At 33.5% G+C, this 27751-nt stretch overlaps 1 protein-coding gene across 2 annotated transcripts in view; it reads left to right on the forward strand.

Annotated features, from left to right (window-relative positions):
* The window catches only part of LOC108913562, a 49278-nt gene extending 21857 nt beyond the window's left edge, over positions 1-27421 (forward strand). Inside the window, exons 2-3 of one of the 2 annotated variants that reach the window (XM_018719129.1) lie at positions 26242-26809; positions 26870-27421. In XM_018719129.1, coding sequence (XP_018574645.1) covers positions 26242-26809; positions 26870-27393 — 1092 coding nt within the window. In that variant the 3' untranslated portion in view covers positions 27394-27421. Of the gene's footprint in view, positions 1-26241 lie in introns of both variants that reach the window. The other variant, XM_018719128.1, reaches the window with a different exon arrangement.
* Positions 27422-27751: the final 330 nt, after the last annotated feature.

Raw genomic sequence — 27751 nt, forward strand, 5'->3', positions numbered from 1 at the left:
CGCTTAATTGCGTCTTTAAGATTACAATGACGCTTTCAGAATCATGTTTGATTGAAAATTAACGTTTGTACAGAGGCTTAAAGTTCATAACTTTTGGAGCCTCCGCTATAAACAAATAGAATTGTGCGAAAACTATTGCACCTACAGCGCCCACTTTTGGCACACTTTTATAGTATGACAAAACCCTCAAATTGTCATAGGTTTTATAAAATTTTAACAACAAATCCGATAGTTATTGATGCTTTTCCCTGCAAAGTGAAAAAACTGTTTTCCTCACTTATTTGTTTAAATAAAAAAGTTAGCTAAAGAAAGTGATTCACGAGACGAGAGATGTCTTGTATTATGTTCCTTTAGACAATTTTACAATAATCTCGCGGATAAGACTTTTTTCGAGTTTCTCTTTTATTTTCGCTAATTTTCCTGGTGTAGTAGATCTGCCACCGTGTATAGTGTATACAATATGATGTTATGATGCCCATCGAGATGCGTATTTTAAACGGAGCGAATATACCCCCCGGCGACGACACATGCGACCCTTTTATAGAATGATACATTAATTCCCCAACCATCTGGAATGGTCAATTACAAAATTTTTTGGTAGACCTAATATGTTTTATTTCAATAAATATAAATAAAAATAAATTTGTCAAAATTACATTTTTTTATTTTTTCGCATAAGTATAGGTATCTCTTATATTTCCAGAACTAATTTAGATAGAGACATCATTCCGATGGAAATCGATGTAATATTACATTGGGAAATTTTGCTTTAAATTTCCCACATTTATAATATTGACATATATTTCCTGCCATTATTAATTTATTTTAAATACCTATGTATACAGTAAACAGAACACCGATTCAACACCAGTTTTTTATACATTACGTAGTGCCGATTTTTTTATTCCAGTCTTACCTAGAGCAATCTACAAACGAATTACTATACCCCTTGTATAATAGAAACCGCCTAGACCTACAGTTAGTTCCTTAGCACAAATTTCAGAAATATTTATAAGGAGACAGCCGATAGATGTCCACACTATCTTTCGTATCATTCTACTGGTTAACAAAATTTGCATGGGGATTATATTACTATATTTACTTATACAATGGTAATAGCGACGTAGTGGATGAAATCCCTCTTTAATAATTAGCATCTAACAAGGCCATCTTGCTTATGGGGCGTCCTCGCACCAGGAAAGTAGCCTGTAACACAAAGCCTACCAGTATCTACGTTTTCTTACAGATTAGTTGGTATTTTCCAATCAGTTTCTAAACAAAGTGTGGTATCACATTTCCTTTACTAAGCCTACCTCAACAACGGCCTACTAAAATCGACCTTGCAATATCAGCATTCTATAGATTTGTTATTAACATCTGCTTTAAACACAACTGTTAGAATGGGCGGTTTATATTAAAAGACGTGAATTTTATTTCCACTTCAGAACGACCTTAACTTAATACAATTCTTTTTCGTCGGTTCTCATTCTCGACACATTGATTTATTCGGTCAGTCATACCACTCTGTTCATTTACTCACTGATCTTTGCTCAATCATTCGTTCAATTATACGTTACTCATAAGTCATAACTAACATTTATCCAGCGTTATGATAAGAGGCACCTCTTCATTTAATGAGAGTGCGCTCACTGGTACTCCCACTTAAAATAAAAATAAATAATACTCTTGCAGTATTCCTGCACTAGTGGTACTCCCACTAAAAACAAAAATAAATAATACTCTTGCAGTACTCCTGCACTAGTGGTACTTCCACTAAAAACAAAAATAAATAATACTTTTGCAGTACTTCTGCACTAGTGGTACTCCCACAATTTTTTTTTCTTTAAGTTCAGAGGTACATGCCTTGCCATGCACTTAACTTTTTCTCTTTTTTTTTGAAAATTCAGAGGTACATGCCTTACCATGCACTTAACTTCATTTTAATTTACAATTAGATTGCCCAACCATGAGTACTAATTAACAATACATACTTTTCACCGACTGGACGGCTAACGCCTTAACTAACTCTTGTGCCTTTTATTTTAAATAATGTCATACTCACAGTTACGATTCCTTCGTTACTACCTAGAGTGCTCCCATCGGACCCTCTTTATTTTTGTATCTACCTATTGTACTCCCAAAGATTCATTTCTTTCTCTTTATCGGCCTTTCTTTTGATAGTTTTCAGTGATATAGCTCGACCTTGAGGAATTGGTTTACCACGTATTCCTCCAGGAACAAACAAACTCATCATAGCACTGATTGGAGTCTTTCACTAGTTGACCTCTTTCCATTGCGACTCTTTCTAATTCAATCTCGAAGTATGGACTCTGGATCTCATGTTCTCAAGACTAGCACACGCACGCTCTTTTCATTGTCCGTAATGTGTAATACGCTACTACATCTTAATGGCACTTTGCACTGAGGCTTTTAACTGAGCTTTTTTTTCAGTTGTTTTTCTTTTTGCACTTTTTTTCAAAACCTTTTACTGTCCTTAGATTTGACTAGGAGACACTTTGTATTTGGCTAAGTGTACAGGGTGGTTGATTTTCGATAGTTTTATAGGGTACAGACAAAACGGTGATAGATACAAAAAATCTGATATCGATGTCCCGTCCTCTTTTTTTGAGTTTACTTCGCTGGTCCCAAAAGATCTTGGCTAACTTGATTAGTTTTAGATATACAGGGTTTTTTTGAAAAATGGCCCATTTACATTAACCTCTCTATCTCCGTTGTCATTCAATTTAGAAGAAAAAAGTGTGCACATTATTTGTTCTATTTTTTATTAGGAAGCCATTGGCGTACTCAGATTTTTTACAAATCGCACAGTTTCTCCGATATTGCATAAACATAGGTTTTTTTAAATAGAACACCCTGTATTTGGCCATCCCGTTGAGTAGCATTTTTTTTTACCTTTTCAGCCATATATAATAATAGATACTTTTTATTTGCCTAAATGAAGAAAAATGCAAAAATGTAGATATAGATATTTTTTCAGTTGGCCATGTTATTTATTTATTCGTCTTTTGTTGTTTAATATTGACAGTTAGTTTATTTTTGACTGATTGAAAGCTTGTTAAACGTCTATTACTTGGTTTTAATTTTGAAAAGTATAAAAATGGTGTACGAAAATCTTCACAAAGTTCAAATGTTAGAGTGTTACATTGAAAGTGAAAAAAATAGTGACACAGCTTTAAACTTATATTTGGAGAGATACCCAGAGCGTCATCAGCCAGAAAAGAGAATTTTTAGCCGACTCTATGATAATTTGTGTGAGTTTGGTTCTTTTCAAAAACCGAGAGCTAAATCTTATAATATACAGAATAGAGAAGATGATGAAATCAATACTTTAGCTTTTGTTGTCGCAAATCCCAACGTATCCAGCAGAGAAATTCAAAGAACGATAGGAATTGGTAAATTCAAAGCATTGAGAATTTTAAAAAAACACAAGTTTCGACCATATACTATAAGAAAAGTCCACCATTTGCATCCAGGAGATGAAGAGAGACGCATCATTTTCTGCCAATGGTTTTTGCAGCAAACTCATGTATACCCCAATTTTTTTCAAAATGTTATTTGGACCGACGAGGCTTTTATAAGCAGCGAAGGTATATTCAACCGGCATAATGCGCGTTATTGGTCAGATGTTAATCCTCACCAAACTGTGGCCAGAATTCAACAAGGGCGATTTGGTTTTCATGTATGGGTAGCTCTCTTCCACAATAGAGTGTTAGCTTACGAAATGTACGATGAAAACCTTAACGCTCAGAGATATGTGAGAATTTTACAAGAAAATATTATTGAACTGCTGGACGATATGTCACTAGCTCAACGATATAATATGTTCTTTCAGCATGATGGTGCGCCTCCACATAATTCCCACATAGTTAGAGAATTATTAAATCATAATTTCGGGGACAATTGGATCGGTACGTACGGACCAAACAGGTGGCCGCCTAGGTCACCAGACCTAACCCCTATAGACTTTTATTTTTGGGGGGATGTTAAAGACAAAATTTATAAGTATAGAGCTAATAATGTCGAGGAGCTAAGGGAACATTTTGAAAACTATATTCAGCGGGTGTCAAATATTCACATTTACAATGCGACCCGTTCCATTGCCAAACGTTGTCAGTTATGTATCAACGAAAATGGCCGACAATTCGAGCACTTGCTGTGACTTTGTTATGTCATTTTTGTTTTATTGTTGTTTCTCTCATTTTATAGTTGTTATTTTTGTTTAGTTTATGTTTAGATAATAGTTATAAGTGTACCTATAATTAAACCTATTAAGTAAAGATAAATGGATAATCTAATTTATTTTTTCTTTTAATATTTTAGTCTAAGTTAGGTGCTTAATATAAAAATAATAATAGAAAACGAAGAGACCAATACTAAACAAATCTCATGGGCAACTGAAAAAACATCTATACATTTTTTATATTTTTCTTCATTTAGGCAAATAAAAAGTATCTATTATTATATATGGCTAAAAAGGTAAAAAAAATGCTACTCTACGATTTAAAAAAACCTATGTTTATGCAATATCGGAGAAACTGTGCGATTTGTAAAAAATCTGAGTACGCCAATGGCTTCCTAATAAAAAATAGAACAAATAATGTGCACACTTTTTTCTTCTAAATTGAATGACAACGGAGATAGAGAGGTTAATGTAAATGGGCCATTTTTCAAAAAAACCCTGTATATCTAAAACTAATCAAGTTAGCCAAGATCTTTTGGGATCAGCGAAGTAAACTCAAAAAAAGAGGACGGGACATCGATATCAGATTTTTTGTATCTATCACCGTTTTGGCTGTACCCTATAAAACTATCGAAAATCAACCACCCTGTACATTTTTATATTGCATGAATAATGCCATCCCGTAAAACTTCGCCGATTGTTCATTACACCTGGCGTTCATTTAACATAGGATTGGCGTTAGGGACGTATGATACCAGTTTGTCATTATTCAGAAAAATTTGCAATTTTCATGTTGTGATACAGTAAGACGTGTTTTCTACGTAATAAGCGTTTTATTCTTTCAATTGTGTGCTCGTCCAATCCTGACCCTTTTATGCTTATTTGTAGTATCTGTAAACACTTTTGGGATGTGATCTAGATCATGGTATAATTCCGAAACCTAAGCGCTTTTCGTGACGCGTAGATAACCTTGTCTAATAACATCTCAACCAATAACTAATAACATTCAAGTTCTAAATTCGTATTCAACATATAAACGGAATTTCTAAAGTTACGATCGCCAAAACCGCCGAAACAGTTATAACCTTGCACGTGAAGATATTATAAACATTTTGCTCCTGTAGTAATACTGATGTTGTTTCTTATTGTTTTTGTTGCACGTTTTTAGATCTGATTCAGATACGGTCTCATAATCACCATCACTATCACTTTTTCAACCATTGTTCGTTTTACCAGATTGTACTAAATTATAATTCTTCTTATTTATTTCATCACAGGGGTTGCTAAGATACACAGGGTTAATCCCACTTCTGATGTTAACAACCATGGGGGTTTTCACCCCCAATTAAAACACATAATTTCAACAATCAGTTTATTCCCTCAAACGACAGAGTTGTCTCTTGTTTATTAGCTATGTCGGGACTCTGGCGACTCTCGTGACTGACTCTCGTGCTCGCTGACCCGGCGGATCGCGCTCCATCGGCTGACCTCGACTGCTCGCGCATTCTGAAAGGGGTTCTGGCTGACTCAGTAATAGCGACGTAGTGGATGACATCACTCTTTAATAATTTGCATCTTGTATATTATTCTATAAGGTACTGTAAAATTAAGGATAAATTAAGTGTTAGAAAATAAAAGACAATATAAAAACTATGAATTGTGGTGTTGAAAGGAAATATGTCGTTTCCTGATTTTGATTTACTTTTTTAAATGTTAGTTTACAACATTCTGAAACTTAAAATAAATTTCAATTTTTTTTTTTTTAGTTAGTAAAATGTTTTACAATTTAACTGTTTCATGTGATTCGTAAGAAATTAAAATTATAGTCGTAAATGCAAGTACCTACTGTTGGTAGCTAAATGTCTTCAGCTCATTCAATGGTAAAGTTCTCTTTCAATTTAATATTTTGTTATGCCGCTTTATGTGAGCAAAAAAAATGCAACTTCATTTTTCTCGAAAATGGTACATGCTACCAAATTTTGACAAGTATATCTTTTTTTTGTGGTATGCTTCAGAGTTTACAGAACCGTTTGGAAATGTAATAAATTTTGATTTTTAACATATTTTTTTTTATTATACTCCTTCAATTACCTGTATCGGCGACGCTGCTTTTCAGAAAGAAACCGTTTGCACATTATTCTTAACGCACAGTTGATGTTTACTCGTGTACAAATTTTTACATTTTTATCTTTAGCCTATTTAAAGATAATTAAGGAAAACCATTTGGAAAGTAACAACTTCAACACACTGTATCTCGAAAACAGGTCATCTAAGAAAAAAACATTACATGAACTACCCCCATTATTTTACCAAGAGGAACTTGCACACACGTTTTTTTAAATCATAAACGGGACACCCTGTATATATACAGGGTAGTCCAGATTTTAATAGGCAAACTTCGGGAAAGTACTAAACAGCAAAAATTAACATCACTTTGCTCTAGGAATATAGGCGCAGAAAGCTACCGTTTATGGGATACAGGTCGTTGAAATTAACAAACAAGTTTTTAAAATATCTGGAAAACGATTTTTTTTTTTTCCTAGTTCTGTATGCATACAGTCCAAATTCAAAAACCAGTGGCGGAGAAACAATGATATCGTTTCCCTATTTAAAGTAAAACTTCTACGCCACTGAATTAATTGTTAATATGAATATAATTTATAAAGGTTTGAAACATCGGATGAAAAAACAGCCTTTTATTTTTGTCGAAAAGTGAGTGCAGTCCAGTCCAGTTAGTGCAAAGTCTAAATGGGGCCTGCACTAATTTGTAGCAAAATTCAGTTTTAATCAGAGCTGCTGTGAACTCTATAACCGAAAGATGCCAAAAGTGCGGAGATGGACACTTCGAGCAATTGATTTAATTTATTTGTTTTTCATACAAGGTGTCCCAAAAGTATGGAAACAGCACAATAACTTTCGAAAAATGCATTTTGAGGAAAAATAATTCAGACAAAAGATTTAGAATTTTTTCCTGGCTATTCAATGGTGACCGTAGATTTGACCTTGACCTTCAAGGTTATTTCAAGGTCAAGTTAATTTTTTCGAATGGATGCCCTACTTTTGACCTCGGAAATGAAAAGAGCGGAAAATTTTACGTTCAGATATGTCCTTGACCATTTTCCGAATTTGACCTCTGATGGTCATTAAAGGTCAAATCAAGATCACGCATGGTTTGGCGCGCTGTCTTGAAAACAACGGGTTGCAAAAAATTACCATAACTAACGTTGTAGGATTTTTCCCTGGCTATCTGACGGTGACCCTTGATTTGATCGTGACCTTCACCTTCAAAAACCACACTATATCAATTTTGGCAAAAATCGGTTGATTTTTGAAATCACGTCCGCCATCTTGGACTAAAATTCCTCAAAAACATACCAGATTCGTAGTCAGCGACCGCAAAAACCCCCCTATACCAAATCTGGCGTAAATCGGTTAACTTTTTGGAACGGCGTCCCCCATCTTGGATTCGCCATCTTGGACTAAAATTCCTCAAAAACAGATTTCAGATTCGTAGTCAGCGACCCCAAAAACCCCCCCTATACCAACTTTGGCGTAAATTGGTTAATTTTTCGGAACGGCGTCCGCCATCTTGGACTAAAATTAATCAAAAACAGATTTCAGATTCGTAGTCAGCGACCCCAAAAACCGCCCTATACCAAATTTGGCGTAAATCGGTTAATTTTTTGGAATCGCATCCGCCATCTTGGACCCGCATCTTGGAAAATGGTCAAGGACATATCTGAACGTAAAATTTTCCGCTCTTTTCATTTCCGGGGCCAAAAGTAGGGCATCCCATTTGAAAAAATTAACTTGACCTTGAAATAACTTTGAAGGTCAAGGTCAAATCTTGGGTCACCATTGAATAGCCAGGGAAAAATCCTAAATCTTTTGTCTGAATCATTTTTCCTCAAAATGCATTTTTCGAAAGTTATTGGGCTGTTTCCATACATTTGGGACACGTATAACTTTACTTGTTGTTCGTGTTACTTGAAAGTTCAGTTGACATGTTTGCTAATGAAAAATATATTCATATTAACAATTAATTCATGCCGTAGAAGTTTTACTTTAAATAGGGAAACGATATCATTGTCTCTGCGCCACTGATTTTTTAATTTGGATTGTATGCATACAGAACTAGGAGAATTATTTAAAAAAAAATGTGTACCAAATTTGGACTTTGATGGTGGTTTTCCAGTTATTTTAAAAAATTCTTTTATTTTTGATAATTTCAACGCCCTGTATCTCATAAACGGTGGCTTTCTGCGCCTATGTTGATAAAGCAAAGTGATATTATTTTTTGTTTTTTAGTACTTTCCCGAAGTTTGTCTATTAAAATCTGGATCGCCCAAATTCGTTTTATTTTCCCTATTTCAACGTTTTGTTTACTTAGATAATATGTCTCATAAGTCGTAAACCATTCACTTTTCGACAAAAATAAAAGGCTGTTTTTTCATCCGGAGTGTTTCAGACAGTTATAAAATGTATTCATATTACCAATTAATTCAGTGGCGTAGAAGTTTTACTTTAAATAAGGAAACGACGATATCCTTGTTTCTCCGCCACTGGTTTTCAAATTTGGACTGTGTACATACATACATATTTTCGTTAATTTCAACGCCCTGTATCTCATAAACGGTAGCTTTCTGCGCCTATGTTCATTGAGCAAAGTGATATTAATTTTTGCTGTTTAGTACCTACTTTCCCAAAGTTTGTCTATTAAAATCTGGACCACCTTGTATATATTTGTGTTCTGATTGATATATTTATATATTATACAATAAATGTTTGTTTACGCAATTCTTTTCATTTTTTATCTTTTACCTTGTACTTATAAATTTATGTTAATAAATATTGAATATGTAATTATTCAGTAGTTTGATCTTAACTATAAATATTTTTAACATTGAATAATTTCATTAATAGACTGGTTTAACTTAAAAATAAAATAAATGTAAAATTCGCCTTTAAAAAACTTTTTCACGTAAATAACCATGTCTTTTGCATGTCATTGATTAACCTCATTTTCTGCTGCACATAAATTCCTGGTTTTTTTGTTAGTACATTCCTGTTTAGTGCAATAAAATTTTACTGAATACAATCCTGACTTTGTATACCAAAAGTGGGGGATTTACGTCATTCAAGGTCACCGACAAAAGACATCAGTGATCAAAGGTGCCAACAACGTGATATAATTCTGATTGTTTTATTTTCTGTGGTTCGGAATTGCCTGGGGCCACGTGGAGAGAGAGACAGAGAGAGCGAATTGCGTACAGTGCACAACGCGAGTGACGTTAGAGACTACAGTAGCCGAGCTATGTAAGTCTTTAAAATACCATAACTATAATTTTTTTTCTCGGAAAACTATAAGGTCTTTACAAAAATTCTTTTTACGATATTGACTCCATTTTTCATGCCGCATCTATTCCTAAATTTCTTGAATAAGTTGTGAATCACCCTGTATGTACCTATTATGATCCGCACGCCTTTGGTGCGTGGAGAACCGTGTCAGCTCTATTAATGAATAACTGAATGAAATTTCAATAGACAATTAAAATATGATCGATATTATCTGTATTACCTATTCATTCGTGGAAAACTACAGGCTGATTAATAATTCTCTTTTTTATTCGATATACTTGTTTGCTTTCAATAAAATCAAATGTAATAATATGTAAAACATCCTGCGGAATCAGAATATAAAACAATAGAAACAATTTAACATCAATTTAAAAATAAAGCAGAGAACACAATTTTATAAGTTTCATGTAATATTTTTAGTAATCAATAAAGTAGGCATTTCCATGTTTATGTTGGGCTCAATTTCATAAATTTGGAAGTATGTTCTGGAAAATAATTATTATCTAAATAAAAATGCGAATAAATGGGATGAAATGCGAAAAGTGACATATTTGGTTTTCTTGCTTCGTAGCTACTAAAAAATATTTTAGAAATGCGTTAATCATGTGTAACAATATTTTGATTTTATCTATTATTTTATTCACGAATGAAAAAGTACTACTTAGTATACAAAGTGTTTGAAAAATATGAATAAAATATCTAGAGTTCATTCATAAAAATAATACACGTACGTGCAATGGCTCATTCTCTAATCTTAACTTATATTTTTTTTTGTAGTTTAAGTTCTTATTGACTAGAAAATTTATCATAATTTTTGCATTTTCAAATTTATCAAAAATTTAAGAATTCAATATTTTGCGAAAATATGTTGGTACCTCGTTTCTGTTCAAATTCCAGTTAGTTATAACTAATGTTTTTACGAATTAATCAATGTAATTAAATTGGATTTGGAAGATTTTATTGAACTGAATTAAACATAATTTTTCGAGTCCGAAATACTTAAGTATATGTATATTTCACTGCAACAATAATATCCAATTAAATAAAAAATGTCGCATTTAAATAATAAAATTGCAAACAATAAAAATGAACTATTTTGAATGCTGCAAAACATGAATTGAGTTCTTTCTCGCAAACAGTTGATTTTATCGACTAGGAGCAAGAATGCCTTTCTGAAATTTTGTTTAAATGAGCTTTAATAGTAAGATAGATATTTAATTAAAAAAGTAATAATTAAGTGAATTATTGAGCTCTTTACCGCTTTTGAATATTTTTCACAATAAAATAGTGTCAAAACACGTAACACATTTTGGTAAAAATATTAATTAAAACAAACAAATTTGAGGTTGTGTAGCTCCTTTAATTTTGAGTTTGCGAACACTGTAATTAGTAATTTTTTTGTACAAAATATTCAGGTAATTTTTCGCAAAAAATATACCGAGTTTTCTTTAAAAAATCGTTTTTTCTTCTGTATCTGTTGTTTCAATCGATATTCATATTCTGACTTTTTATAAGTACAAAGTGTCTGGTAAGTATATGGCATACTGTCGGGAATGTATAGGGGAGATCAAAATAACTCTAGTTTGTCATTAAAAAAAATCTTAAGATACCCCTTAAAGGAGATACTAAGCCCCAGCTATTTACCTTTTCGGCTTTAACTTTTGAACCGACGTGTATAATTTAATGAAATTTTAATATTTTATGTAGGCCATAAAGGTTAATAAAACCATGCTAGTGTAGATGTTTTACACTATCAGGAAAGTCAGGAATGGATTTGCCACCACACTCGTTGGGACAAAATTTTGATAGGCATCATTTATAAAGCTGAAAAATGCGTTTTTAAATATTTTCGTCGTTCCTCTTTAAAAAAGGCACTCTACATTTGTTTCGATAAAATTTTTAATAAATCAAAATACTGCAATAAAATACTATGTCGTGAACAATGTGTTATTGGCAACACTTGTCAAAATTGTCTGACTGATTGAGTACACAGGACTAAATAGTGGCGCATTAATCCTATAGTGAATATGATGACATGCATCTAATTTATGGACAAGCACTCGGCAATTGTGTTGAGGCAAGAATAATTTATTGTGATACATTTCCAAATCGACTTACGAGAAAGGGGTAAAAAGTCAAGTGAAATAAAAAATATGCTAAAAGTATCTAATATTTTGCTAATCAATTTTAGGAAGTTTTTTGCCGCATTGCGGTCGAGAAGTACCTCCAAGAAGAGCAAGGAACCCTCAGTTAGAGGAGGAAATTCTAGATGAGATTGCTGAAAATTCTTCTACTAGTGTAAGAAAGCTGTCGGTCCAAGTTCATGCGCCACAGTGGACCGTTCATGAGACCCTTCGAGAACAACTGCTACATCCTTATCACGTCCAAAAGATACATACTATGTCTCCCTCTGATTATCCTGCAAGAGTCAATTACTCAAATTGGTTTTTGCAACGATTTAGGCAAAATCCAAATTTTATTTGTATTGTTTTGTTCACGGACGAAGCCGGTTTCACCCGAGACGGAGTAATAAATTGCCATAATTTGCATATCTGGCATGAAGAAAATCCCCATGCACTAGTAGAGACAAAGCACCAACAAAGATTCATGGTTAACATATGGGCGAGGATTATTGGGAATCATCTCATTGGACCGTTCTTTTTTGAAGACAGTTTAAATGATACCATGTATTTGCAATTCTTAAATAAAACTTAAACGGTTCATTAGAAAATGTACTGTTAGAAATTAGAAATCAGATGTGGTTTATGCATGATGGTGCTCGGCTCCATTTTAGCAATTTAGTTCGTCAGCACCACAGACCTAGTAAACTATAAGGTCTATGGTCAGCACCTATCAAATACGTTTGATTATCAATGGATATGTCGAGGTGGGCCACCGAGGTCGCCCGACATGAATCCATTGTATTTATTTTTTTGGGAAAATTTAAATAGACCTTGTGTATTCGACATCAGTTCATATTAGAGAAGACCTGATAGAAAGAATAACACACCATTGCAACGAAATTCGAGACAATCCTGGAAAGTTGTTTCAAGTACAAAGAGAAAACATTTGTCGGATAAGGAAACGTACAGAGTGCGCTCATTTCGAAAATCTGCTCAAATAAACAAGAAGAAGAAAAGCTTTTGAATTTATAACATCCCTGCGTTTAAGTGATATGCAAATGTATCGGAATAAATTCTTCTTGTCTGTACACAATTGCCGAGCGTTTGTCCATAAGTTATATGCATGTCAGCATTAATGAGATGTAATAATAATAATAATGACAAATTTTATTATTTTAATACGAATTATTAATTATGATGTTATTCGATTAGTCATTGTGTTTAAATAGCTTATGTTAATAAACTTGACAATTAAATAAATTCCGAATGTCAGTGTTTAAACTTGATACAAAAACGTTAATCAAAAACTTAATTTATTCCGAAAACGGCTAATTTTATCGAAACAAATGTAAAGTACCTTTTTTAAAGAGGAATGACTAAAGTATTTAAATATGCAATTTTCAGTTTTATAAAACGACACCTGTCAGAATTTTAGCCCAACGAGTGTGGTGGCAAGTCCATTCCTGACTTCCCCGATAATGTAAAACATCTACTGTAGCACGGTTTTATGAGCCTTTATGGCCTAGATAAAATAGTAAAATTTCATTAAATTATACACGTTGATTCAAAAGTTAGAGCCGAAAAGGTAAATAAGTGGGTACTCCTTTGGGTCTTTGCATCTCCTTTAAGGGACATTTTAGTAATTTTAGGGTTATTCTGACCCTTATACACTCCCGAGAGTATGCCATATACTTACCAGACAACATGTATATGTAGGTATGTCTAGTTTTTGTATACATGAAACATTTAAAATTTTATGAAAATATAAACATTTTTGTGCTTATAGATTATATGTATTTATGCTGAAGAATGAAGTAGCTATCTTACTTTTACGGTTTTATTTCTCTATTAGATAGTGTCATTGACGGTATTGGATTGTTGTTGAAATAATTTATTACTTGATTGCGCCAGTTATTATTATCTCTTCCATAGTTCTTAGCAAAACATTCTCAAATTTGTAATAAATTTAGAAAAATATACTAGGTATTGCTGTTATAATTCACTGCTAATTGAGGCGTGTAGACTAAATTCCTGATTCTTTATATTGCAGGAAACAACTTCTTCATGAGCCACATATCCCAACTAGCACTGAATTATTGCAATAAGTACCTAGTAATTAAAAATTGCAGATCGCATTATTTAAATTTTACTGTGCCAGGAATAATATTAATATTTTGACACATCATTTTTTATTTTTATTTTAGATAATTATTAATCTCTTTACTATTACTATAATAGACATTATCAACAAATGAAAATCGAAAGAGATATTCAAGAAAAACGCGACCAAAAAATTTTTACTTGTTTCGAAATCATCTTTGGACACTTGAAATGAATAAAATCGTTATCACTCTTTTTTACCATGAAAGTACAACTCTTAAGGAAAAAATGAGCCCTGATTCGTTTCCCTACGACTATTCGTCAAGCAAGAAGAGCCGATTTTCGAAATGACCTTTTTTTTAAAAAAAAGTTACTTTTTTGCTTGCCTAGTGCTACATTTACAGCTAGTAACAAGTTTCAAAACCTTAATTTGCAAGAAATACCTTTTTCACCTTTATTGCTTTCACCTGGGCAGAATAAGCTTCTAGTACTCTTCAAATTATGTCATCAATAACGATTTAACATTATTACTTAATATCTCAGCCGCACACAAGTTACAATTGAATCCAAATAAGTCCAAGGTCTTAGTATTTGGTCCCAAAAAGAAAAGACGCAGCGTAAAATTTCAAATAAATGTTAAATTGGAAAACACTGTGTTAAACGTTGCTGATAGTTGTAAAAATCTGGGGCTCTTGTTTGATGACGCGTTGAGATTTATTCAATACGTTAAATCTACTTTATCCTCATAGGAGTATAATGAGCTCGAAGTTAAAAATTAACATATATGTGTTTCTCTAATTTTTTCAAGATTGTCATATTGTGATTGCGTTTATGGGCCAGCCCTACTTAGTACTGATATAATACGTTTACAGAGAATTCAGAACAGTTGCTTTAGGTTTGTGTACGGTGTCAGAAAATTTGAACGAAGTGTGAGCGGCTTAATTCGAAATAACGATTATTTAAACCTTGTAAATACTCGGAGATTGCATCTATTAAACCTTTCTCACAAGATATTGGTCAGTAGTACTCCTGAATATCTGCACAGGAAATTGCAAAGGTTGCACAAAAAATCTGCATCATTTAAATCTCGTTAATCGCGCCTCTTAGAAATTCCTCACCACGCCACTGCTTTATACACTAGAAGCTTTATCTACCAAGCTTGCAAGGATTATAATGGTTTACCTGTAGAATTTAAAAACTATACAATTCTGAATTTCAAGAAAAATTTAAGCATTATCTCTTGCATGGGACTCGTACCAGTTATTAGCTGAATATACACGAGCAGTTTTATCGACCGATTTGGCCGATTTATCGTTGAATTGCATAAATTGTAAAGACAAAACTGCTAGTTTGGGTCATCAAGAAAAATTGTAAAATACCAAAATGTTGGCGGATAAATTGTTGCCAAATAATTTGAAGCGATATTTTGTTACGTAAACTAACACACCGATCAAACGGCAGATAAAGTCGTGAATTATCGGGCGATATTTTGTAGAGCGTCATCTGCGTGTTAGTACGTGTTGGAGGAAATATCTGCGCGATATGTTACGGTTTATTTTTCATTTAGAGATTGGTCACTAAAAATTAAAATAATAATACCCTGTATATGTATATGTAGATATCTATATTTAATAGCTCAGTAATATAATTCCTTAGTGAAACATAGTTTTTATAGTTCGCGTTATTTTTGTTGGTAAAGTCTACTATCATTGAGGAGTTAAAAAAATAAATAAATAAAAAAAGGATAATTAAGTATATTAAATTCTTCTGTAATATTTTTCAATTGTTTCGGATTACCAAAAGTGTACTTTCGATCTTCCTGGTATATGACTATGTCCTTTCCACACTCATATCCACAAATTAGTCAACTCTTGAAATAGTAATTTTTGTTCATGTTTTCGTAGAACACTCAAGCCAACTACACTTACGAGTAACAAATAAATTGCTCTGATTTTTTGGACTTTTGAAAGATCAACGATGACAGAATAATCTTACCAAATAGAGATAAATCTTTGTGAATGACACAGACGTAACGAATAAACTGTCAAATAAACTTTGTACAATAATTCGATTCAATAAAACTTCGCATTAGTGTCCTCTCTAAGATTCATCTGAAAGATTTTTGTTAACGATTTATCTGACGATTATTTGGTACAATTTATCGCTCCAATAAGTCTTTGCGTGTATATTCAGCTATTGACCAGATTTTCGTCGCTCTTTTTATTATTATATCGCATAATTTTATTTATTTTTTATTTATTTTTTAGTATTTTCTTATTCTTTCTATATTTTACTTTAATGGTTTCCGTACATTTGTTTTATGATTTTATTTTGTACATTTATTTATTGGAATTATTTGATTTGAATCATGTAATTATATTATGTATACATATGTTACTTTCTCTCTTTATTATTATTAATTATTATTAATAATAATAAAAGTAATATAGCAATCGATATATTTAAAAATACGAATCGATAGGTTTTTTAATAGCTAAAACTCGCAATTAACTTTTTTCGATTGGAGTTCAAGTTTTTTTTTTATTAACGAAAAACCGTTTTTTTTACTTTTATTAATTTTTTAAGGTAACTTCGCCGTTTATGCGCCACAGGAAAAAAGCACTATTATTCTTAGAATTTTTTTTCCTATATCACCATATTTTTTGTTTCCAGGTGGTATTTTTTGTAAGCTGTTCTACCTATTGATTGGACTATATTATTGGAAATGATGCTTAGAAAACAAACGTTGGACACTTGTTTCCTCCATTTTTTCTGACATACGGCTATGAACTATTTAAAAAAAACTGTTTTAAATTACTTCAAATATTTTTTAACTAAAAGCCCCTACAGTTCCTCTTTTTTTAATATGTATGGTTGATATTCATTTAATGCTGAGTAAGGTAGGTTTGCTGCATTCTAGTTTATACTACTCATATAGATAAACTTTATTAAAAAATTACGATGCACATGCGAGTTTGGCTGAACGAAGTTAGGCGGAAAATTTTCTAAATAAGGCTAAGTTCAGATGGTCGCGTGTGAACGCGCTTTGAACAAACCTCGCGACTACTTGCGTATAAAGATTCAGAGTAGTCAAACCTATACAATTATTTCTTATGGTTGTACGTTATCGCGCGTATACTTGCGATCGCGCGCGATTGTCTATGCTCTGTCGCCGGTATCTTGACTCACGCGTAATGCGCATGACATCGCGCGTATTGAGGCATAACAATCAGGCATAGACGTGTTCAGTTGATCCGCGCGACTGGACGCGTTTAGACATACGAAGCTGCAAGATTGACGACGATTTCAACACCGATTTGTTTGTTTATCGATGAAATAGAAAAAGACCAACAATATGGAACTTGAATCCGAAAAAATGCTATAGGCAATATATGTATACAGGCTCAAAGTGGTGCTCTCCCATAAAATAGGATGCATCCAGTACCTTTTTTCCCTACTTCTTCGTCATCTTTTCAGCCTCCGATACAAAATCCACAAACAGATTGCCTCATCAACTTTCATTTTCCACGACTAACGACGCTACAATGCTGTGATCACGCGCAAATCATCGACGCAAAACAAACTATCGCGCGCAGCTGCGCTGCTAACTCGCGACCGTCTGAATAGATCATTGCGCGCCAACGACATACAAACGCGCGTTTACGCGCGACCATCTGAATTTAGCCTAAACCTCGCCCTAAAACGTTTTTTTTTTTCTGAATTTATACCGACATCTTAGAGTAACAGGGAAACTTTCAGAGCGGCGATTAAGACACTGCGTTCGACCGGGAAACAATGAAAATAGAGGACCAAACTTTAAACATAATTAACGAAAATCCAGTATATACAGGGTGATTCAGTCATAATGTCATTAATTTTAAGAGCAGATAGAGAAAAATGAGTATAATACGATGGCGCGATAAAAAAATATTAAATGCATATTTAAACAGAAAAAAAATATTTGCAAATCATTATTTAACCCCCTTTTCAGGCTGTTACTGACCGGCTGACGTCAGTCGCTTATTCAGAATTTGTGCACGGCTACGATATGAACAACGCGCCCTAGATGCAACGTTGCCATGTTTATATATATTCGCACATATAAAGACAATAAATAAACGGTTTGCTCACGTCAGCCAATAATAATTTAAAATGCTATAAATTATTTTTTATAATTATGCAGTCAACACATTAAATTGTTATTGTTTCCCAGCAAGAACCTCGAAGAGGTCTGAGCATGCCTTGCCAAAAATCAGTTTTTATTAACATCATAATGTTAATTTTTTAATTTGCTGTAAGCCTTCGGGGAAATGTTCAAATAAATTACCGTTACCTTTATCGTCTATGCACAAGTGTACATGTTGGATAGATGAGCGGTGGATGCGACTATTTCTTCAGCGACATCTTCGATACGATTCCGCAACTGAATTCTCTACCTCGGTGTGATACACGACAGATTTCATATAACCCCATATACAAAAGTCCATAGGATTATGGGCCCTCATCTCCCTATCCACCGATTGGGACATTGATCATCTAAAAATCAACGGACATCGCGAGCAAAATGGGCCGGATCTCCGTCGTGTATATACCACATATTCAATAACATCTGAAGGGGAAGGTTTTCAAACAATTCTACTAACAATTGAAAGTAACGCGGCCCATTCAGATGTTCAGGTAGAAAATGCGGCCCAATTTAACGATCGCCATATACTCCTGCCCATACATTGACACCGAACCTCCACTGAAAGCTAAAACGACGAGTAGTGTGCGGGTTTTCATCTGACCAAATGGGACTATTATGGCTGCAAAGAAATTAGCACTGTTTTACTTTAAATAAAATTTAATATTGAAGTTACAAAACTCCAAGAGTTCAAATAATTTAAATTTCATTTCACAGCCATTTCAATTTCATTACAGAAATAATGATATAAAAAACCAACACTCACTAAATAAACTATAAAGAGAGGGTGAAATGTATGTAGTATTTAAATATTGACTGTAAGTAATAGAAAATAAAAAACAATCGGACGGAGACGAATAAACAACTCGGTACGTGTTTCCGACCTAGGCTAACCTGTATCTAGAGTCAATAACCTTTTTATTTGATCCACTTTTAATTTGCACGTGTACGTGTGCATAGTCTAGCAGCCAAATAGGGTGCCGTGGCCAACATAGTGCCACGGCTGCAAACAACTTATTCGTAGTATTTTGAGCTCCTGAATCCAAAAAACTTGGTCGCAAAGCCTGAAAGTGGTGTTTAATTGTTATCAACAAATTAAATGTTTAAATTTCTGTAAAAAGTTTTTATTTTTATAGCTAGTAAACGGAACCCTATCTAGCTGCTAGACTAATACGGAACTGTAGTAGGATCGCATTCCATAGAGCAAAACGTTGTCGGTCTTTTATATCGGGATGATTGTTTTCCAATGTACAGTTATTACAATTTATCATTTTTAATATTATTATCGTTTTAACGTTTTATAATTTATTATGTTAAATAATACACAGTTTTAGTATTTCAATTTATTATTCAATATGCAGTTGCGTATAACCAAAGTTTACATAATAAATCTAAACTTTAGTGTAAATATAAACTTTGGTGTAACCTAGGTAGGTACTTATTGTTTTTGAGAAAGTAATATGTTTTTGTAAGTAATAAATATGTTTTTTACCTATTTAAAATGCCAGCACGAGTAAAACAGCGTTCATCCGTCCAGCGCAGTTTGTTAATAAAGTTAGCGTCTGCTGCACTTAGATTTAGCTGCAACTGCAAAATACAAGATGATTGGGGAAATCAGCTGGTTCTAAAGCTTGAACTTTTTGAAAATGGTACGGGTTGAGTGAATTCTCGCGCAATATCCGCAAACTTTGGTTTGTGATATCTCCAGTCGCCTTGAAATTGTTCTTGTAGAAATAGTAAACAGCCTCTATCACATTTAAGTCATTTTGTCGATGTCCTGCACGTTCGCTGCGCCGTATGGTATGATAGATGCAGTTGGAAAAATGCGGGAGATATGGACGGTGGTAGATCTGAATAAACGCTTTAAATTGTTAATGGTTTTGTAATCATGTGTAGAGCATTTTGTATATTCGGGTATTTAGTAGTGTGCCGACTTTTTTTATTTGATAAAATACGGTGTGCCTACAAACAGGTAACTACCTCTACTTTATTTATTTTCGTTTTAACGAAAGTTGACTTTGAGAAGTCAGGCTTGTTAAAATATTCTGCACTAAGTTAATACAATTGTTAAAATTATTTATAATAAAATGCAGCATGCTCCTTTATTTACTTGAATACGTTTAACAGTAAATGTACACACACACACACATTATGATGTGAACTTGGCAACGCTGTTCGCTTTAGCCGACAACTGTTCGTGACATTACGTTACAAAATTTTCCGAGCATCTGGGCATCTGCCAGGGCCGCCCTCGTAGCGGGAGTTATGGGTTGATTTCCTTCATTTTTAAAAGTCGAGTAAAACATGTTTTTTTCCGATTTTCTGTCTTTATTAAGCCTTCCGAATACGTGGTTAAAATTAATGACATTATGACTGAATCACCCTGTGTATATATATCTATATATAAACATCGGTAAATTATCAAATTTTTTCTTGGTTGTTTCCTTGTAATTTGAAATTTAAAAATGTTAATGTACTTTACGGGTATCTCTAAGGTGACATGATCTACAAAAATTGCATATTATGCAAAAGAAGATTTATACGAAAACTTAAGGTGATGTAACTCACGTACGCCAAATAAATAAATTTTTATCTTATATCTAATATCTAACTATTTCATATTTACAAACGCAGTTATTTTCAATACACATAATTATTGATTTAATTTAATTTACTACAACTTGTTAACTGGTAGGATATTCTCGATTTAAACAATATTGACGCAGTCTGGCAATCATTCTTGAGCACAATACAATCTAATACAAATTTGAGTTCTTGATTTATAATTCAAAGAAGCCGTGGATTTCAAATGTTATAATCGCAAAATGTGCTGCTAACCAGACACTGGAAAAAATATAAATTAACTCACTCTGACGTTGATTTCAGTGCACATAGAAATTCCTCTAATAATTTTCAAATAGAAATAGAAACAGTTAAAATTAATTATGAGCAAAACTTAGTAGGTACATAAAGAGCATAAAGCTGTTTTCGAATACCTATACCAGAAATTCCTTGTCTTCCAAAGTCTCTATTCACTATTCACACTAGTTCGAGATGATTCCGGCAGTATTTTTACTTCAAGTCAAGATTCTGCATAATGTTTTGCTAATATATTTGAAAAAACTTTCACAGAAGAGATCCAGACAACTACAGCCGTTGGACAAAATATCATTTACTCAGGCAGATGTACTAAATCACCTCAAAAGCTCGCACTGATATGTCTCCTGGGCCTGAGGGCCTTCCAGCTTCTGTATTGAAATATTGTGCCTCAGTTTTAGCAGCGTCATTATATTTTATATATACAGGGTGATCCATTAACGGTATCAAGCGGCTGTATATCTGAAACTAGACGTGCTACAATTATGGAATAAAAAATCTATTAACAAATACGACCAAAAGAAATTGATTTAAAATATTTTCAAGTTTGTAACTTCACCGCTAGAGGGCGCAACTGCTATGGTGTTACAGAAAAATACCGGTTTTTCGAAATTTCGCTTATATGACCTAAGTTGAAAATACATTTTTTAGATACACTGTTAAACCATTCACAAGTTTTGTTTGAACTTTTTTTTCTTATTCTTGAAATTTTTAAATTGTCATAACTTCTAAATGCCTTAATTGATTTCAATAAACGATGGCTCATTTTAAAGAACTATTAATAAAATTTATTTTTATGATATAGAAATGAAAATATTATTTTCCTGCGCAACGGTAGACGACGCTAATGAGAAAAGTTTTGTAATTGTCTCCGTTTACTAAAAAATTAAATGCAACGATATAGGTTTATTTCATGGCGAAAACAAATACGCAAACGTTTTCAAGTTAGGTGAGACTTTATTTGTGAGATATCAAGTACTAATTATACTTTTATCAACTATCAGAAACGTTACATTGGCACAGAATGCACGTGGGCAACAGGTGTGGGATACATTTCTAAATTACTGTGAACATATATGGTAAATCCGGTGGTTAAGCAAAAATGGTTATGACAGAGTCACGATCAAAACAAGTTTGCTGAATTATTTATATATGTTGTAAAATAACTATGTTCTGCCTCAGAAAATGATTAGCTCGTCATCTGTCACATTCAAAATGTACATGCATGGTTACACTTTAATTATAGCAATTTGACATATTATTATGTATTAATCGTGCCAATGTTGTATAATTAAGATATATGCACAACAAAATTTAAAACTAACAGTTGATATAGATTATTATAGTTCATCTTGTTTCAAATTCAAATTGATTTATTCGAAAATATTTTCGATATGCCTTAGTAGTCTAGATTTTTATTTTTTTGTTATATTTCACGTATCGAGTTGCTTTCAGGAATTCTGTTCGTAAACTATTATAGTTTCGTTATTGCGTGTCACACACAGATTATAAATATACAAAGTACAGTGTCCCGTTTAAAACTATAACACCTTTATAACTTTTTAGTTTATTTGCAAATAAATATTCAATACAAGGAAATTTCAAAAAATAAGTACATTCCTCTACCACGAGAAAATTCATCAGATGATTGTAATTATGCATGTATGTTTTAATGTTTATCTTTCTAGAATTCATAAAGCTGTTTTAATGAAAATTAGCCTTACTAGATTTATGTATACGTAAGAAATAAAAAACAACTGTCCTTTTATAAACGCAGGTAATTATGGATTTCTAAATATATCACCGTAATTTATACATCTTTTAAGTAAATTAGCGGATGAACTATTGTTACTACAAAAAACTCTGTACTGGAAGTGCTGCGTTTTTATGTACGGTATCAGCACAGCCTAGATAGATCTAGTCTATCTAGACTGTGGTATCAGTATACTTACATAACCTTTTCGTCGAAGTTCTGGCAATGTATAAATCTAACCATTTTAGTGCTTCTGTGTTTGTTAAAAGGAACAAATGATGGTAGTATATTTTCAACGTAAAGTATGTAACATGTCATTCTCTGATCTCGCTACCACTGTTCAAGATATAAATTTTAATATTTTTTTAGCTTTTTTTATTCTTTATATGAGATTATTATTACGGGGACATTTCATTTCCTCCATTCGTTTAACAGATGTGATACTCACAGCTATTTCATAATTTTCATAAAATTACATTTAGAAGAATTTCGTCACTATTAATTTAAAATCAATGTAAGTTAAAATCGCCACGTAAGCAAAAATGATATCTTATTTCCTTCAAAATTTCTAAATCAACATACATCGTGATTTGATATCATATTGTTATTGATATTTACGCACCACGGCATCGACGTGCGGCTTCTGAGTCAGCGTGCGATCCAGAATTACTCCTAAATATTTGACGGTGATCGCCCACTGGATGTCTTCCCCATTGAGCCTCACATGCCCCTGAAGACACGTTCGGTACCTGCGCGAAAACATAATAACTGTGCTTTGTCTCCGAATTGATCGCCACCTTCCATCTGTTGCACCAGTCCTCTAGTCGGCTGGAGGTAGTTCATCGCTATCTCGGGGTTCAGATGAAGGGCAGCGATAACGGTATTATCCACGTAGAGGTGCACGGTTATATGCTCTATCCTGGGCCTATCGAATGTAAAGATCTTGAACATTTGATAGTACGGCACCTTGCAGGACGAGCTGGCCTACTTTAAGGAATGACTCCACCAGATTGACCAGTCCGATAGGGTAGCAAAAGTCAAGCATCTTTATAAAAAGTCCATCGACCCTGTTGAAGGCCTTGGCGGGGATGACTCGCAACTCGCAAGATCATGCTATCTGCTACCTTGCTCATCATCGGCAGGAGACTGTTGGGCCTATAGCTGGAAGCAAAGGTTAGATCCTTACCTGGTTTTGGGAAGAAGATGGCATCGGTTTTTTTTCCATCTGTCGGAGAATCTTCGTAGTTTCATGGTTTTGTCGATGTTAAGCAGCGCTATCGTTCCCTTGTGGGGTAGCTTTCTGAGTATCTGGATTCCGACCTGATCACATCCGGATGTCTTGAGGGGTTGAGATGTCGCAAGATACCTCTCAATTCCTCGGACGTCGCTGGCCTGATGTCGTCCCTCTCGGCTACACGTCGTTCCACTTCGTCAGCGTGGTCCTCGTCGTCGAGAAGGTTTTACCTACACTGTACTTCGAAGCTGTCGGGGAATGCCTCGACCTTTTCGTACCTTATGTAGACGATTTCATTATCTACATGAATCGGAGGCGTCGATTTCCGGGTGGACCACAGTGCCCTTTGCTCCGTCTATAGGCTGTGGTTCTCGGGGTTTAGTGACTCTAGATGTCGCTGTCACGAGGACTGGTGGTGCTCGTCCAGGTCAGCTTTCACCCTCATGTTCAGCTGATTTAGGGACTACTTATCCAGTGGGTGGGCCGTCCTCATGGCTCTTCTTTTTACTTTATTAGGTCCTGCAACATAAAAAGTAAATCACCTGTATAGTTCGCTCTCCTCCTCTTCGTAGTCTCCGTGGTGCTAGCGTCATAGGACATGGCGTGCCTGGTGGAGAAAACATAAATTACAAATATTTGAAGAATGTCAGAATTAGATTAAAATAAATAACAAGTAACCGAAATTATTGAATTGACGAACAAAGGCGTTCAGGTCCAATCATGAAAGATTTATGCACGCAGGTTCAATGTAGAAGAAATAGGCCTAAAGTTTAATATTCATTTTCAATATTCATCATTCAATTATTATTGTACTTTATATTTTACGGTGACAACCACGATACAGAACATGTGTAATATGTGGAAAATTTACTTAAAAAAAAATTGTCAAATTGTATTTATACAAAGAATTTAAGTTTATTTTATAATAAATGTTCTAAAATATATTAGGTACTCAGAAGATCATATGACCACTCAATAGTAGTCATTCGAGTGCAATGTTAAGTCTACAGAGAACAGGCTCCGAATTTTTAATTTATTCTTTTTCTCACTACTACATTCAACCGATGACTGCTACAAAATAACTTCAAATTAGTTGTCACCACAAAAGATAAAACACAATAATTGAATGATGAATATTGAAAACGACTATTAGGACTATTTCTTCTATATTAAATTTTGGTCATGTGTTATATATCTTTGACATTCTTTAAATATTTGCAATATAGGTTTCCTTGGCCAGACACTGCCAGAAAACAGTGCTATATCGTCGTCTGACAACGATTGATCTACATTTTTGTTTAGAATACGAGACATGGTTTGTAACTGCGGCACATTTAACTGAAAGGTGTCGATGTCATTTTTATCTGTTAATCATAACAGTCAACGAGATGAGAGAGAAAGGAGGGCCATTATGCCACAGTCATTTTATCAAAAACATAATGGGCATGCGCCGATTCATATAAAGTTGAAAACTCTCTTGCAGCTGATTTGTATCTCGTGAAAACTAAATAATTTTCGTTTAAGGACTGACACAACCTGAAAACTTGCTTACCACTGTCTCTCATTTAAGAAAAATCTTAATCTTGAAAATAAAATTAATTAACAGAAAATTATTTATAATATCTTGTTTCTTAGACGGTTGGTAATGGAACAATTTTTGGACTGGTTGCCATGTGCAGTGACATTGCGATAGCCAAGTGGCTCTCTCATTCAGACAAACTCTGAATAGTTTCAGAGTTTCTTCTGAAGAAAGGCCCTATGTGGCTCATAAAACATTGAGAAGCCTAAAACAGCAACATGGCAACCAGTCCGTATAACCGTACATTAAACACTTTTATTTTATTAACAAAATACTCGTAATGTGACTGAAAATATTTGAGTTTGATGTAAAACAATTTTAAGGAATGTTGCTTATTAAAAATAACAGATATAGAAAATATACGAATGTACGCATAGTTCACAAGTTCTATAAGTATCTACGTTTTTTACCTTGACAATATGTGAATTAGCATTATTTAGCAGACAACTCGGCTCTTAATTAATGCTAAAATCGTACTTATACTTTATTTGTAGATACATTCTGAAAACATAAAAATCATATTTTTGACAAATTAGCGAGTACATTATTTTGCCCTTGCACGACAGCATTAGTTAGGAAGCCATTTATTTTAGAAGAAATGCAAAGCGAGTTTTAATGTTAAAACAATACTCTTTCGATTCATTTTCTTCTTTATTTTTAACTTTTGAATTGGTCATGTCATAAAATATTATAAAAATGATGGCAGGTGTATTTAGTAATTACTTCAGATTAGAGAAAGTAGTCTAATTTGTAGTAATACTACTGTAATTATAATACTTGTATATAAATACTTTTATATATTTTGTATACTTCAATTCTCAATAATTTTGCAGGTGGCGTATTCCATGTTCAATATAAGACCAACGAATGGATGGAATGTTCCTTCTAGTAGTCAATATCACATCCAAACCGATGAAGGCCCCGAACGGTATTTTCGATATCAGACTGACAGTGGTCAGTACAGAAAAGAAAAACGATTAGAAGATGGTACAGTAGTTGGCACCTACGCTTGGATAGATGATAATGGTATCCTTCAAAAAAGAGACTATATGGCCGATAATACTGGCTATAGGATTTTGAAAACTACAAACATATTTGTAGGAAAGAATGTTCCTATTGGACAAGCTATGAAATCTATTGCAAAATATCATGGTTCAGCTGGTATTTTAGTAAATTCTAGTCAACAGCCAGTTATAACCATCCCTTATAATACTGATACGTCACATGCACCCGACTCACAACCTGTTACTAATAAAGCAGAAAGGCCTTATGAGGACACACTTTCAAATAGTCTTCTATCAGCATCTCTAAATGTAATACAATCAACAGAACCGTCTGTAGTTACAATCACGCCAAAATCCGTATACTCAACATCTACACATCCTTTACTGTTACCACCAAGTAACTCTACTACTAATGTAAATAACGATAACTACATCTCGACAACACCTTTTTTTCTAGAATCCACATCACAGCTTCCACCATATTATCAGTCAACCACTCCTCGGCCTGCAGAACCACCTACTATTAAATATATTTCATCGTCACAAAACCCTTATGAATTAAAGCCACAGTTGTATGATAATAATAAAGAAGTATCTAAAGAAGTCAAACACAATTCTTTGGAATACTTAAACCAAATTGACAATTCCTACAGATTCCATAATGGACCAACATATCCCTTGGACCAAAACGGTAAACCATATTTTGGTCAAAATCTAAAAAATGAATATGACCCTCAATACTCAACTTATGACGGCATCTCAGTCACTAATGATGGATTCCGGTATTATATCCCAAGGGCATATCACGAGGAAGAAACTCTTCCTGGGGATAAGAGATCAGGTAGCTTTGGTTACATCGATCCATTTGGAATACGTAGGGTTATATATTATAACACGGCTCCAGGAAGTGGATTCCAACACAGGAAAAATAATAGATATGTAGGTTTTCAAGCAACTCCTTATGATCCAAGGCCATATTGAAGATTTGGAGAAATCAAGTAACAATTAGGTATTTTCCAACATTATTCATTACTAACTTATAACAAAAGTTTTAAAACTTACTTTTGATGCAATTCCAATAAAATCAGCTCAAAATAACAATTCAAGATTTTTTTTGGTTTTTTAATCAATTTTATAGTTACTAACAAGTAAACAAATAGTGTTATATCTAAACCAATCAAATATTAATTGCCTAACAAATTAGATATACCTATTGCTTAGATTTATTATTGGTGTGCAATGGATTGACTGAAAATAATTTGTTTTAAATCTTTATTCCCACAGATGTGTGGAATATAGGGAGTATATGTATGTAGACATGATCATTAGTCTAAAGAGT

This window comes from Anoplophora glabripennis, unplaced genomic scaffold (assembly GCF_000390285.2).
Source record: "Anoplophora glabripennis isolate ALB-LARVAE unplaced genomic scaffold, Agla_2.0 scaffold1081, whole genome shotgun sequence".
Lineage (NCBI taxonomy): Eukaryota > Metazoa > Arthropoda > Insecta > Coleoptera > Cerambycidae > Anoplophora > Anoplophora glabripennis.